We start from the raw sequence: 14,583 nt of genomic DNA on the forward strand, positions 1-14,583 counted from the left end.
GGAGCGTCTCCTAATCGGCACTCAATAATATTTTGGCTCACCGTCTTGACCCCTTAAACCTTGTTCCCTAACCTGACTTGCTGAGCAGCAATAACCAGAGACTCCAGTTTTTGTCCTTAAAAGCTTTAATCACAGCCGGGAGAGTTCTCATCTATTCCAGAGAATCTCTCTCCAAACAAAGGAATACAACAGGTTTTATAGGATTTCAGGTACACTTCACAGTCACACTCATTATCATCAGTCTTAATATGATTGGTTCAGATTCGAGAAAAAACATCTCAGTTCCTCTGTCCCGCTTACTGGCGAAGTAAATTTAGATTAGAACAACTGAATCACAAGATCATCAAAAAATATCTCCGGGTTGATAGTTCAGATTACTCAATAGGTTCAAACAATTTCTAAAGGCTATTTTTTATCCTTAGAAGGATGCTGTCTAGCCAGCACAGCAGTATTTTTCGACTTGTTACAACACTCAGTCCTAGTGACTATTTCTCTATTTCAAAGTTAGATTATTATTAGGCCTGTAGAAGAAAAGATGTTAGTTCATTATTAATTAGTTCAAAAATTCCATCACAGCACATACCTGAAAGTCTTATCAAAAGCTGCTGAACATATCCTTAAAGTCCTTTTTAAAAAAACAAAACAATCGTAGCTGACCCTCTGAAACAAAGTACCCATTCATGATCTTAGGATGCTCTTGGAATTAAGCAATGGGACAGGAAGGGCAGTTGTCAGAGACAACCCAGAGGCCACACTAAGATGAAAAGCGAGAAAATGTCCCAATATCAATATTTGTCTTTAGCTTAATATCAATATTTTTCTTTAGGAAAGGAAAAAAATGATGAATGGAGGAAGTGGGGGTTAAAACAAGCATTTATATAACTATAAAAGCTACAATAATTATCTCAAAATTTATACAGACGGATCCAAGAGCAAACAGGAATGTGTGGGAGTTGGAATACATATCCCAGAATTCAAAATTAATATATCAAAAAAATTATCTAAACAGTTATCTGTATATACAGCAGAAATCGTGGCAGCCATCATTGCGTTACAGTGGGTTGAAAGAGGTATTATGCACAGACTCCTTGTCATAAAAAGCATACGTTCAATGGCATCTGTCAGAGAAGATCTACTGATAGAACTTCATCACTGTTTAGATTACATCGGGGTGGCAAAGATATTCATTTTTGTTGGGTGCCAGCACATGAGGGAGTGAAAGGAAACTAGAAAGCAGACCAACTAAGCAAAAGAGGCATTACAAAAAGGAAATAACAGTTCCAATTCCAGAAAAGGAGAAGGAAAAGCAGTTAAGAAGAAAGGTATACTGAAATATCAGAAATGGTGGGAGGAAGACAGGAAAGGAAGGGGTTATGATAAAATACAAAAGTCTGTCAGTATTAAAAATTATAGGGAAAGGACCAGGCGGGAGGAAATTATAATGACAAGACAGGACTGAATGGTACCTTATTTTTAATAGGGAAAAGGAATAGTGAAAACTGTGGGATTAAAGAAAATGCTGAACGTCATATTGCACTGTACATTATATGAGGTGTATTATATTATATTTCAAGATAGGGTTCAGGAGGCAGGAATGGAGTGGAATCTGATGGGGATACTGGGAACAGAAGGAGACTTACCAGGAAGGCATTTGAATTTCTTAAAGACACGGGTTACACTTTAAAGGATTAGTTCACCCAAAAATGAAATTTCTGTCATTAATTACTCATCCTCATGTCGTTCCACACCCGTAAGACCTTCGTTCATCTTCAGAACACAAATTAAGATATTTTTTGATAAAATCCGAGAAGTAAATGAAACATCCTCATCCATCACTTTCAAGGTACAGAAAGGTACTAAAGACATTGTTAAAACAGTCGAAGTGACTACAGTGGTTCAACCTTAATTTTATGAAATGATGAGAATATTTTTTGTGTGCAAAAACAAAGCAAAAATAACGATTTTATTCAACAATATCTTCTCTTCTGTGTCATTTTCACACGTTGTTTATGCTGCGTTCCAGGCAGGTTTTTGAGCCCATAAGTCACGATTTCAAATCACGACTCACGACTTTGTAGCGTTCCAGGAAAGTCACGCCAAACTGCGTAAAAGTGTAAACAAACCAACATGGCGGACCGTACGGGGCTCATGCTCATTCATTATTTCTATCGCCAAAGGTGCTTACTCCTTGCTTATTTGAGGGAAACGGAGGAGGAAAACGGCGCATAAGGCAAGAGAAGCTGTTATACCTTTTATTTTACCGTGCACTTGCATAAACATGGCATATGTAGGGGCTGTCATTGTTGTTTCACGGGCTATGTGACGTCAGAACTCGTAACTGGGAGTACATCGATCTGGTACGAGTTCACGGGTGGGAAGCGCTTTGACTGCTGTTCCAGTGCACTTTCACGGGTAGAAGGTTGGAAAAACACGGGTTACGGGTTGCCTGGAACGCGGCATTATGTCCAGTGCTTCCAGGTAAACGCCAGCGTTGGCCAATAATGAGTCGGCGTTCGGACGTAAACACCCAAAGCCTTCACTGTGCTCACTGCGTCAACTGCGTAACAGGCCCGGTACTAGGCTTGCTTGACTAGGGGGGCAATCACAAATTTTGGTAGGGCAGCATTTTCTAGGCTAATATTCATAGCTAACTTTTTGTTTTTTTGATTCATCAAGAATCGTCTTGTGGCTAACAAATTATAGGCTATAGCCTAATTTGTACTGGCTATGTAGGCCATGTGAATTATTTATGGACATAATAAGGGGCGGAGCCAGACATTGTAAACATTCGGGGCTTAACTGAAATCTATATTTGTCCAATGACATTTTAATTTACTGACATGAAAGGAGCGTTTTTTAGTATTCTTGGTTAAAGTTCATAAAATGTACATTATATACCATCATCTAGGGGGTCCGGGGGCATGCCCCCCCGGTAAGAAATTTTTGTGTATTTTAAGGTTAAATGCATCAGTCTGGTGCACTTTGGAAGCTCAAAACTGAGAGCTTCAACCCATGTACAGAGTGCAAATGGAACAAAGAAACAGCATTGACTTGTACCTGGTCATGAAAGAGGGCTCAAACATCTTTTTATTTGTGATATAGAGTCTCAGTCTACATTGTATTTTCGGATGCACACTTCTCTTTAAAACACGCAGCACAGAAACCTCAAACCTGAAAGATTCAGGGCTTTTGGAAAAAACATTTGGGGTTCCAGCCCCTTAGCCCACCCCTAGCACCGCCCCTGGATATAATGTTCAAATTATTCATTGTTAACGAAATTACTGAGGAAATGTTCGCTGACAGCTATCTCAGCATGCAGAAAATATGTTCGGCTGATGCAGATGTGATCCTCATTGTGATATTTTTTTTAGGCTACTTGCTTGAAGATTAGGTGTACACTTGTTTTCGACGTGTTTTCTGATTAATGTTCGTTACTTCCCAGTTCGCATGTTTTTGGATTTTAAGTCCATTTTTGTGAGATTAAATATCATTATAAGCATAATATTCACTTTTTTTTCTGTGATTAAAGTGGCGATCCTTATTCAATAGATAAGACGTTTTTAATGTTTATGTAGGCTTATTCATTTTTATTGTTGGCTGCACATTTTTGGGGGGGCACAAGGAAATTCTGGGGGGCAATGCCCCCCTAGCCCCCCCTAGACCCGGCCCTGCTGCGTAAGGATAATGACAGGGGAAGAGAAGAGATTGTTGAATAAAGTCTTTATTTTTGTTTTGTTTTTGTGCACAAAAAGTATTCTCGTCGCTTCATAAAATGAAGGTTGAACCACTGCAGTCACGTCGACGGTTTTAACTATGTCTTTAGTACCTTTCTGGACCTTGAAAGTGGTGATTATATTATTGTCTATGGCCATATACCATCAAAAATATCTTAATTTGTGTTCCGAAGATGAACTTAAGGGTGTAGAACGACATGAGGGTGAGTAATTAATGACAGAATGTTCATTTTTGGGTGAACTAAATCTTTTAAACGACATGATGTTACACACTCCTGTACATTAAGTGGCGGTATGCACCTCAAATCCGACATTAATCAAGAGAAGAAGAAAAAAAAAAAAAAGTGCTGGTCACGTGATCTCTAAGAGGGCGGGGCTAATGTTCTCTCGAAGAGTTCTTGGTGAGTTGACAGATAAAAACAAAACTATCGAGCAAAAGCAGCTGTAATTATTACTTGTCTTTCATTTTAGTACGAGCATATCTGCAACGTCAGTTTATTCGCGTAGCGTATTGATAATTTTTCATGGCTGTGGCTCATTGTGCAGCGCATCTTGTGTTTATTGTTGAGTGTTAGCAAGCTAGCCTGTACAATGAGAACCGTAGAGAGTGTATTTACATCTCTTTAATTAGAAATCATTGGTCATTTCATGCTTTAGTCATCAGTATAGTCATAGTTTTGTAAAGAACTTCATTTAGTCTGTAAAAATAGAGCAGAGTCTTTACACTTAGTTAAAAAAAAATCGAGGATAATCTGACGATGGACATAATCTTCAATTTCTAGCTCGAAAAACATGGACCAAAAGATTCCATACGATGACTATCAACTGCCAGTAGTGTTTCTTCCATCCTATGAGAGCCCCCCTGCATGGATCCCTCCACAAGAGGTGCTTCAACACTACGAATGCATGTTTTCAACTTTTGTAATCATATTGACCTAATTTTTATTTTTCTTCCTTATAATCAGAGGATACATCACCCCGACTATAACAATGAGCTCACTCATTTCCTACCTCGCACTATAGTCTTAAAAAAGCCCCCTGGAGCACAACTGGGCTTCAATATCCGTGGAGGAAAAGCCTCGCAGCTTGGTATATTTATTTCAAAGGTGAGTTGTCAATTAAAACCTTCTTTGTTTATCAGAAGAACTGCTTTCATCATCATGTTGGTCTTGTTCAAAATGTTTTGGCAGGTGGTCCCAGATTCAGATGCCCACAGGGCAGGACTACAAGAGGGTGATCAGGTGCTTTCTGTCAATGATGTGGACTTTCAAGATATTGAGCATTCAAGGGTAAGACTTGAGATGTCCATCCAAGAGACAGAAACATGCTGGATAACTCCTTCTCTAAACAGAATTAGTGTGTTCTTGATTTCTCGTAGGCTGTGGAGATTTTAAAGACGGCAAGAGAGATTTTGATGAAGGTCCGATACTTCCCTTATAGTGAGTTATATACATCCTTCCCTTGAGATACAAACTTGATGTTTTCAATACGCCCCTGTTGTGAATTCCTTTCTTTCTATTCTAGGTATATATAGCTTAGCCTATTTTAATTTAGATACTGCTGTTAACTGATTCAATTTATGTTCTGCATCTGTTTTTCTAGACTACCAGCGACAGAAGGAGAGGACTGTACACTAGGTGGCAGAACTGACCATCACGACTGAAGCAGCTGATGAGGCGTCGGTGTGTCAGCGAAACTTTCATCTTCTCTGCATCATCTTCCTCCTACTAACGATGGTCTCGGACTAAAATACTGCTCAAAGAAATCATCTTCAAACACTTCAGAACATGCCTGATGATTCAAAGCTTCTTCACCCATATTGGAGGTTTTCAGGCATCTGTTTTTTGAGCTGTGCAAGTTTTGAATGCAGCTGGTAATATTTCCAGATTCTTTCCTCCCTGTCTTTTCTCTCATCCCATTCCTCTGGGAAAATAAGCATATTTTATGGGATATATCATGCATATAAAAAGAAAACATGGTAGAAGTGTTATTTATTGAATGAAATAACTATATACTGTTATAGGACAAAGGGTACATGAATAAATTATGATCTGCTATTATGATATCTTCACTTAGAGGCATTAGTTGAATGACACTAATATTAATGTCTAATATATCAAATTCTTTATTTTATCAACTTTTTCTTTTTTTTTGTGATTACATTTCAATTGTGCTTTATGATTCAAAGCACTTATTTGTTTAATAATCGAATCAACTGATGTCCTGCTGATAAACACATTGCTACTGACTAATTGTCATTAAATCAGTATGCTCATGCAAAAAGTGCTGTTCATGTGCAAATACTTGAGCTCATTTTTTTAAATAAACATGTATGGAGAAAAAGCTCAAAGTGTGGGTGGGATGTAAAGTGAATATATTCTCTGATCTGGTAACTAAATGTTAATAGTTAAATGTTAATATTTGTGACCCTGGACCACAAAACCAGTCATGAGGGTCATTTTATTTCTGAATAAATAAGCTTTCCATTGATGTATGGTTTATGATAGGACAATATTTGGCTGAGATACAACTATTTGAATATTGAGAAAATCGCCTTTAGAATTGTCCAAATGAAGTCCTTAGCAATGCAGATCCACCACAAAAATATTTTTTTGATATATTTATGGTAGGAAATTTACAAAATATACTCATGGAACATGATCTATACTTAACATCCTAATGATTTTTGGCATAAAAGAAAAATTTATAATTTTGACCCATATATTGTATTGTTGACTATTGCTACAAATATACCTGTGTGACTTATGACTAGTCCAGGGTCACATATTGTATCAACTAGTGGTACTATAAATATTAAGTAATATATAATAAGTCCTATAAAAATTCAACTAAATTATTGAATTACATTATTTTATTACACAAAATTCAAGTGTACCTTTTATTGTGTCACTGGAACTCAATGGAACAGAAGGATGTTTATAAGCAAATATTTACTACTGCTAATATGAACTGCTATTGTGCAGTGCTAATAATAAACCTATCATATTGCAACATTCTTATTAGACCAAAAAAAACAGCCTTCAAAAGACATTTCTGAACAAATTTATTAAAAAACTTAAAAGTTATAAAACAATATTACCCTTTAGTGAGTTAGGACTTCATATATATGAAATTCAAGTTCTTAAACACAAATTTACATATTCATCCATCCATCCATCCTCAGAAAGAAAAATATCATGTCATAAATCTGGGTATCTTTGCAACCTATAGTGCAAATGTCTGTTGTTAACATGCCATTTTCTTTCATGTTCAAGGGCCAAATACATAGATATTTGAGAAGTACAGAACAGCTCTATCATTGCATTTCTCTGTTTACCTTTGCCTGTTACAGGCAAATGAACTAATACCACTTCAAGTAATAAATCTTGAGGTAATTCCACATTGTGTCTTGGACTGATTTGGTCATATTACAAAGCCATTACACACAGGTTTTCTCCCATGGTTGCTTGGTGTCAATCATTTAAACACATGCCAATACAGACACAGCTCTTTGAAAAGGCACAGACACAAATACACAAACATAAAAAGGATGACACTGCAAGGAACCTTTCCCCTACCATGGAGATTTAAAATAAGGATTAAACATGTTTGACTATATTAATAAAGAAACAAACAAACAATATTCACCTGCATGTCAATAACACAATTTAGGTGTAGCTTCATCTAAACCAATAATTAGTAATAAATTACAGAAACAAACAAACAAAAAAGTCATTTAAGACAATGAACCACCTTCAAAAGGCGAAATGAAGTTAAGAAGCAGAACTGCATAGTATTTTCCCTTGTTCAAGTAAGCACCATTATGTCACATGTGATGCCCTTAAGAAACCCAGACATCAATAAAGGAAAGTTTAGCACAGTGATTGTAAACTCTTACTCCGTGAGCGGGAGGGAGGAATGCTGAAATCAATAGTGGGGTGAGAGTTAAGAGACTGACCCTGTGACATGGACCAGAGTTAAAGACTATCTGTTTAGATGTCGCCTTTTCTTTGGGCCGTTTTAGCTGCTGTCCTCGTTCTCTTGAACATCCCTGGACGAGCTCTCATCCACGTTCTCGAGCGAGTCTCCACGCTGAATGGACAGCTCTGCTGGATCCATCATGGACAGTTCACTCTGTATGGGGTACAGCCACGGCTTATGATCGGGAGAATTTGCTGCTTTCCATGCGGGGTAGCTCTGACCGGCTTTATGAACGCTTCTTAAGACCTGTGGAATGACAGAAGCGGGTGAGGGAGCGGCACGAGTATCAGCGGAAGAGACACTGAACTTTGCTCGTTTTTCAGTCTTGTGTAACCCAAACAATGATGTGGAATCCAGTTGAACCTCATTTTCAGGCTGAGCAATGACTCAGATTGCAGTAGGTCTTTTTGCTCAGGCATAGTTATAAATAAGCTGTGTTTCTCGGTCTTCTGAATTTTTGGCGGGGTAACTAAAGGTAATGAGGTGTTATTTTGTTAACATTACTAAACAGGAAACAACCCACTCAAAGGGTTAGTTCATTAAAAAAATGAAAATTCTGTCATTAATTACTCACCCTCATGTCGTTCCACACCCATCGTTCATCTTCGGAACACAAATTAAGATATGTTTGATAAAATCCGATGGCTCAGTGAGGCCTCCATTGACAGCAAGATAATTAACACTTTCAAAGCCCAGAAAGCTACTAAAGATATATTTAAAACAGGTCATGTGACTACAGTGGTTCAACCTTAATGTTATGAAGTGGCGAGAATACATTTTGTGCACCAAAAACAACAAAATATCGACTTTATTCAACAATATCTAGTGATGGGCAATTTCAAAACACTGCTTCATGAAGCTTCGAAGCTTTACGAATCTTTTGTTTCGAATCAGTGATTCAGAGCGTGTATCAAACTGCCAAAGTCACGTGATTTCAGTAAACAAGGCTACATTACATCATAAATGTTTTGAAATTTTAATGGTTCACGTGACTTTGGCAGTTTGATACACGCTCTGAATCAGTGATTCGAAACAAAAGATTCGTAAAGCTTCGAAGCTTCATGAAGCAGTGTTTTCGCACATCACTAGATATTGTTGAATAAAGTCGATATTTTTTTTTTTTGGTGCACAAAATGTATTCTCGTCACTTCATAACATTAAGGCACTATAGTCACATGAACTGTTTTAAATAAGTCTTTAGTAGCTTTCTGGGCTTTGAAAGTGTTAATTATCTTGCTAGCAATGCAGGCCTCACTGAGCCATCGGATTTTATCAAAAATATCTTAATTTGTGTTCTGAAGATGAATGATGGGTGTGGAACGACATGAGGGTGAGTAATTAATGACAGAATTTTCATTTTTGGGTGAACTAACCCTTTAAGTGTCCATAAATAATCAAAAAATTCCTCATCCTCCTCCTTTTAGACACATAACATGGTTGTACCATGTTCCTTCTACATGGTTACAAATATAAATGCTTTTCTATTGAACTTTCACAGAAAAAAAAAAAAAAAAAAAAAAAAAAAAATCACAGTTTCCACAAAATATGAAGCAGCTCAACTGTATTATTAACATATTAGAATGATTTCTGAATGATCATGTGACACTGAAGACTGCAGTAATGATCCTGAAAATTCAGCTTTGCCATCAGGAATACATTACATTTTAAAAATAATATTAAAATAGTTTCACAATATTACTGTATTATCAAATAAATGGAGCATTAGAGACTTATTTCCCAAACATTTTTGAGTATATGTGTGATGTTAATAAAATCAATGGTCAGTGGAAAGACAAACACCTCGGATTTCAATAATAGTGTATAACACACCAAGTGTGATGTATAGACTATGTTATCAGTGTGCCCTTTGGACAGAGATACTGTCTGGTAACACCGCAAACAGCCCAACCATATGCTGTAATTCCACACAAGACTATGAAACGAACAGCAAAAAAGCCACTGACTTCTTGTTCTTAATCAGAAGAACATCTTCACCCTAGTTATCTTTAGATATCAATCTGAACACTTGATGAGGGCTAAAGCATTATTAAAAGGCATTTCTAAAAAGTGTAGTCTAATTGTGGCAGTCATAATCAAAAATGATTAACAAAGAAGAGATTTGCATTTAATAGGAGCCTAAGTAGCACACACTTCTGTAAATAAAAAAAATGACTGTAGTCATGCAGCCTACAGACAGAACAAGATAAACAAGTTTCAATTTGGCACAGCAAGTGCTGCGTGAGCGTCTTCAGTACAAGATCTTCCAGTAGGTTACCATGGTAACAATTATGATTTCACAAACCTTAAACACAGACCCACATAAAAAGATACTCGCATCCATAAAGATTATAATCGACAGAAACAGTAGTAAGGGACTAAACATGTTTGCTTACTTTTGGAGCCAGGACCTGAGATGCTTTGTTGACAACCCACTTGGGAAGAGACCCTAAAAGATAAAAAAAAAAAAAAAGGTAATAAAATTAAAGTCTTACAATGTAAATGAATGACGGGTAACATTTCGAAAGGAGCAGCGAATCAGTTCATACCTCTGGGATCAGCTTGTGAGAGGTATGTGAAAGTGCAGCTCTTGGGCCCCGTTGGTTTGATCAAGTAACCCGTCAGAAGGGAAACGGCCCTTACCAGATCTTTTCGTGGGGGATATTTCTAAAATGAAAGGCATTCGTATAATTTTTAAATGTACATATTAATACATTATATTATTTATTATAATAAAATAATGAGTATAATATTTAATGTTACAATATTTTCTCCTACAATGATGTGAATTTGGATTGGTGAAAACTTGTTTGAAAACAGTCATTATTTTTGCAATTCCATTTGGTACCACTAGTGGTGCCGACTACACATTTAACGTTTAAAAGGGACAGTTCTCCCAAAAATGAATATTCTGTCATTTACTCGCTCTCAAGTTGTTCCAAACCTGTATGAATTTCTTTGTTCTGCTGTACACAAAGTAAGATATTTGGAAGAACGACTGTATCCAAGCAGATCTCGGCCCCCATTTACTTTCATAGTATGTTTTTTTCCTACTATTGTAGTCAATGGGGGCCGAGATCTGCTTGGTTACGATAATTCTTCCAAATATCTTCCTTTGTGTTTAGCAGAACAAAGAAATTTATACAGGTTTGGAACAACTAGAGGGCGAGTAAATAACAGAATTTTCATTTTTGAGTGAACTATCCCTTTAAGTAAATCTGATATTTCCAGCCCTCTAGCTTTATATAGACATTCATTTAATAGAAGGTTTAAGTAAATAAAAGACGTACCGGATGTTTCACTGAGAAGTTAATGATCACATACTCATTTTCAGACGCCTGCCATGAGCGCAGAGTCACAACATCTCTGTTCTTCAAGGGTTTCGGACAAATCCCTGAGAATAAAAGAAAAAATTTGTATGACATGTAGGCCCATAAACAGACACAACTTCACTGCCCGTGACAGAAAAAGAGGAACAAAATAATCTTGGTGTTGACTATAAATACACACAAAAACATGGTCCCAGGAGGCTTATCTTCAGCCCTGCCATGTGATAAGCCACTGCACTGACGCAGTCACATTGTTAGGTGAACTACCACTGACACTAACAAAAGCCCAAAAGAACTAATATAATAACCCTCAAAAATGTCATGACTCACATGAATAGTAGCCCACATCAGCATTGGGAGCCAGGCGAGCGATGTCAAAACTCTCAAGCATCGTAGGGTCCCAAGACTTCCGGTACTGACTGTCATGAAGCACGTCATACATGGTGGCAGCCGATACATCCTTTATGTTCATTCTACACTGTATTGGAAACAAACACATTTGTATCAGTGTTGTTATGGCAGCAGTACACACAGGACTAGACATGTAAATTAAACTAAAATAATAGAAAGAAAGAAAAAAGATTGTGATCTACTGGGGGTTCATACAGACTACTATTAAATCACGTCTAACCTGATGATGTAGTAAAATCAATGTTCCTACTAAAATGTTCTGTGTAAAGTTTGAAACCACTGGTTTAAATGGTTTTAAAATGTAACATTGACACTATAACTTTTAAAGATAAATCAAAACAATATATTGTCACACACACATATCATAATACTTACCTTGATTTTGTGCACTTTTGCTAAGTTTCCTTTGTTGCTTGTAGTCGTAGATAAAGGGGCCACTTCGACCCAGACCTCCATGTCATTCTTATCATACTTGTTGAGCCAATTCTCGGTAGACAAGCATTGTCTTTTGAACTCATTAAACATGGATTCATCTGGAATGATTCCCGAACTGCGAGACATACCTGAAACGATAATTTCACCAATACTTTTCACCGCGAGAAATACAGATCTTCCACCAAGGCTCAATAACTTTGTTCTGTTCGCTAAAGATGATGCGCAGTTATAGTAGTCACAGATTAACATTTCAAGCTCGACAAGATTTTTCTCACAAATTCCTTACCTGGCGTCAACGCTTGCGCGTGGAAAAATCTCGTCACCACTTCCGGGAGTAGAACAGGTGTATTACAACACTGCAAAGTGCGCAGCTAGTCAGTCAGCTCTGAACGACAGTGATTTAACACAGTGACATGAGCTTGTTTTATAACCAATGGCTATGTAGTCAAGTGAGAACTGTTGTTGACAAACTGGTACAAACTGGGTTTATCGGACCGCCCATTTTGATTGGTCATTATTCGGGTGCGGGTCCTGTGGTCTCTGCTGCTGCTACACTGATTTGCATGATTAATTCATAACGGAATCCCTAAAACGAGCTGTGAACTCCGCCTTGTGTTCACGACCGAAACCCTTCAAATCACCGGCACATCATTCAACAGGCTTGCGCAGTGTGTCATCAAAAATAAACTGAATTGCATGGCTGTTTCTGTTCTTTGTGTTGTATATAGACAAGTGGGCCAAAGACGACTTCAGAGTTTAAAAATATGAAAGCGTTTCATAAGATTATTTAACATTTTGCTTACTACGCAGTATAAATAAATATTCTTATAGGCCTATATATGGGTTAAAACACAATACTGGTCTTCTAATGAAGAATTATATAATAATTCTTTTACAAATAAAAAGGGTTAACTTGCAGATAGTACTGGTATGCATGTTTTGATGAAAAAACAAAAACAATTAGAAAAGTATATAAAACTATAGTAAACATAAACTTTACTTTTTAAAGTTTACTATTTATCTTGTAAATTATATATATATAGTTTTGGTCTATTATTAATGCTAATGAGTTATTCCACAAAACCGGTACGATTTGGACTTACATATTTTTAGATTTTTTACCAAAATGTATTATGAACACCCCACAGCATTAATGACATACTTAACTTCCAGAAAAACATATTTTCCTATCTCAGGCATCAAATCCCTATTATTATTGGTCATTATTTTAAGGTATTGACACTATGGGAGCTCTCTGAATATTATTATAAAATGTATTTGTGATAAAATCAACATTTTCCTATTAACCAGATGTCCCTCACAATAATTCAGTAATTGCAAATATAAAAGTTACATAAAATCTCACACTTTTGCTATACTAAAGCCTGAAATGGGCACTTTTTATGACAGCAACCTCATCATTTTTGATCAAAGTTTTAACTTCAGAATTTGAACTAAAATCAGTATTCTTATGATTGCTCTGAACACTCCAGACAGAATTTAACTAACTTTAAATTACTTTTTCATAAACTTGCCCAAATTGGCCACTGCTCTAAATCTAGTGAATAAATAGAGAGCGCATGGCTTGCATGATATTAAGAAATCATGAATAATGTTGAAATGACAAAGATAATTTTAACAAGTTATAGTTTTCTATCTTTAATTGATGTAACGGTGTTGAGTTGTTAAGCTTGACAAACACATTTTCACAACATAATTTAGTTATAATTATTAAAGAAAGTGGTAACTCGCCTGTGTCTGCTCACAATGTTGTTCAGAAGACTTCTATGATGTCACTTCCTATTAATGATGTCACATAAGTATCAGTTCATTATTTTTATAGGGGGAGAATGGTTTGTGTAACGGGTTTGAAGGGTTACTGAGGTACGGAACTAAATAATGTGATTTGAATGAATAATCATGAATTTACTTAAAAAACAAAAAAAAAACAAAACAAAAAAAAACCAGTACCAGCAAAAAAGCACAGATGGATATTTATGGGAATGGCAAAATGTATGGACTTTTTTTCTCATTTTATTATTCATATCAAATGTACACTTTCATAGAAGGCCTTGAAGGACATGACAAAATAGGTGGTGTCAACTGAAAAAAACAAAATAATTTCTAATATGAAGATAAAATGTATGTCATGTTTTTAAACATTATTAAAGGAGACATTTCAATTAATACAAAAAGCTTTTAAAAATATATTTTGGTGACCCAATAGATAAAATACACTTAAAAAATGTCAGAGGGACTCAAATCATACTGGTTTCATGGACTCTAATATTCAGTGTTGGGGTAATACATTACAAGTAACTTGAGTTACGTAATCAGATTACTTTTTCATGTAACTAGTAAAGTAACACATTACTTTTACATTTACAACAAAATATCTGAGTTACTTTTTCAAATAAGTAACGCAAGTTTTCCATTGTACTATTGACTGACAGCTTTTCTGTCTCCATTGTTTAAAGAAATTATATACGGTGCCCCGCACATGACATGCAAGAAAAACAATTAAATTGTGTGCACAATTTACTAATTCGTTCCCTCAATTTACTAAATCATGCGCACGATTTACTAAAATGTGTGCACAAATTACTATTTCATTCCCTCGATTTATAAATCATGATTTATAAATTGAGGTAACGAAATAGTAAATCGTGCGCACGTTTTAGTAAATTGAGGGAACG

The 14,583-nt window shown here is 36.2% G+C and overlaps 2 protein-coding genes across 3 annotated transcripts; one reads left to right on the forward strand and one right to left on the reverse strand.

Moving 5' to 3' along the window:
- Positions 1-4,029: 4,029 nt before the first annotated feature.
- pdzd11 (PDZ domain containing 11) lies at positions 4,030-6,077 on the forward strand. Its single transcript, XM_048176930.1, has 6 exons — positions 4,030-4,135; positions 4,517-4,619; positions 4,700-4,840; positions 4,925-5,023; positions 5,113-5,173; positions 5,337-6,077. Exons 2-6 carry the CDS (start codon positions 4,527-4,529, stop codon positions 5,369-5,371), a joined length of 429 nt encoding a protein of 142 aa, XP_048032887.1. The 5' UTR covers positions 4,030-4,135; positions 4,517-4,526; the 3' UTR covers positions 5,372-6,077.
- Positions 6,078-6,781: 704 nt separating this feature from the next.
- Positions 6,782-12,449, reverse strand: stard14 (START domain containing 14). Of its 2 annotated transcripts, XM_048176590.1 has the most exons (7): positions 12,174-12,449; positions 11,828-12,015; positions 11,372-11,519; positions 11,003-11,106; positions 10,262-10,379; positions 10,109-10,161; positions 6,782-7,961 (listed from the first exon to the last, which is right to left on the reverse strand). In XM_048176590.1, exons 2-7 carry the CDS (start codon positions 12,011-12,013, stop codon positions 7,755-7,757), a joined length of 816 nt encoding a protein of 271 aa, XP_048032547.1. In that variant the 5' UTR covers positions 12,014-12,015; positions 12,174-12,449; the 3' UTR covers positions 6,782-7,754. The 2 variants fall into 2 exon arrangements, with proteins under 2 accessions (XP_048032547.1, XP_048032546.1); XM_048176589.1 differs by lacking the exon at positions 12,174-12,449 and having other exon boundaries at positions 11,828-12,142.
- Between the last annotated feature and the right edge of the window lie 2,134 nt (positions 12,450-14,583).

The sequence above is a fragment of the Megalobrama amblycephala genome, linkage group LG23 (assembly GCF_018812025.1).
Source record: "Megalobrama amblycephala isolate DHTTF-2021 linkage group LG23, ASM1881202v1, whole genome shotgun sequence".
Taxonomy (NCBI): domain Eukaryota; kingdom Metazoa; phylum Chordata; class Actinopteri; order Cypriniformes; family Xenocyprididae; genus Megalobrama; species Megalobrama amblycephala.

What these genes read in the sequence shown, in the direction of transcription:
- pdzd11 (XM_048176930.1), top strand. Translation starts at nt 4,527, where the DNA reads ATGGACCAAAAGATTCCATACGATGACTATCAACTGCCAGTAGTGTTT. An exon ending in TTGGTATATTTATTTCAAAG is followed by an intron (nt 4,841 to 4,924) that starts GTGAGTTGTCAA and finishes ATGTTTTGGCAG; the next exon opens with GTGGTCCCAGATTCAGATGC. An exon ending in AAGATATTGAGCATTCAAGG is followed by an intron (nt 5,024 to 5,112) that starts GTAAGACTTGAG and finishes GATTTCTCGTAG; the next exon opens with GCTGTGGAGATTTTAAAGAC.
- stard14 (XM_048176589.1), bottom strand. Translation starts at nt 12,136, where the DNA reads ATGTTAATCTGTGACTACTATAACTGCGCATCATCTTTAGCGAACAGA. An exon ending in CAAAAGTGCACAAAATCAAG is followed by an intron (nt 11,520 to 11,827) that starts GTAAGTATTATG and finishes TTTCCAATACAG; the next exon opens with TGTAGAATGAACATAAAGGA. An exon ending in CTCACAAGCTGATCCCAGAG is followed by an intron (nt 10,162 to 10,261) that starts GTATGAACTGAT and finishes TTTATCTTTTAG; the next exon opens with GGTCTCTTCCCAAGTGGGTT.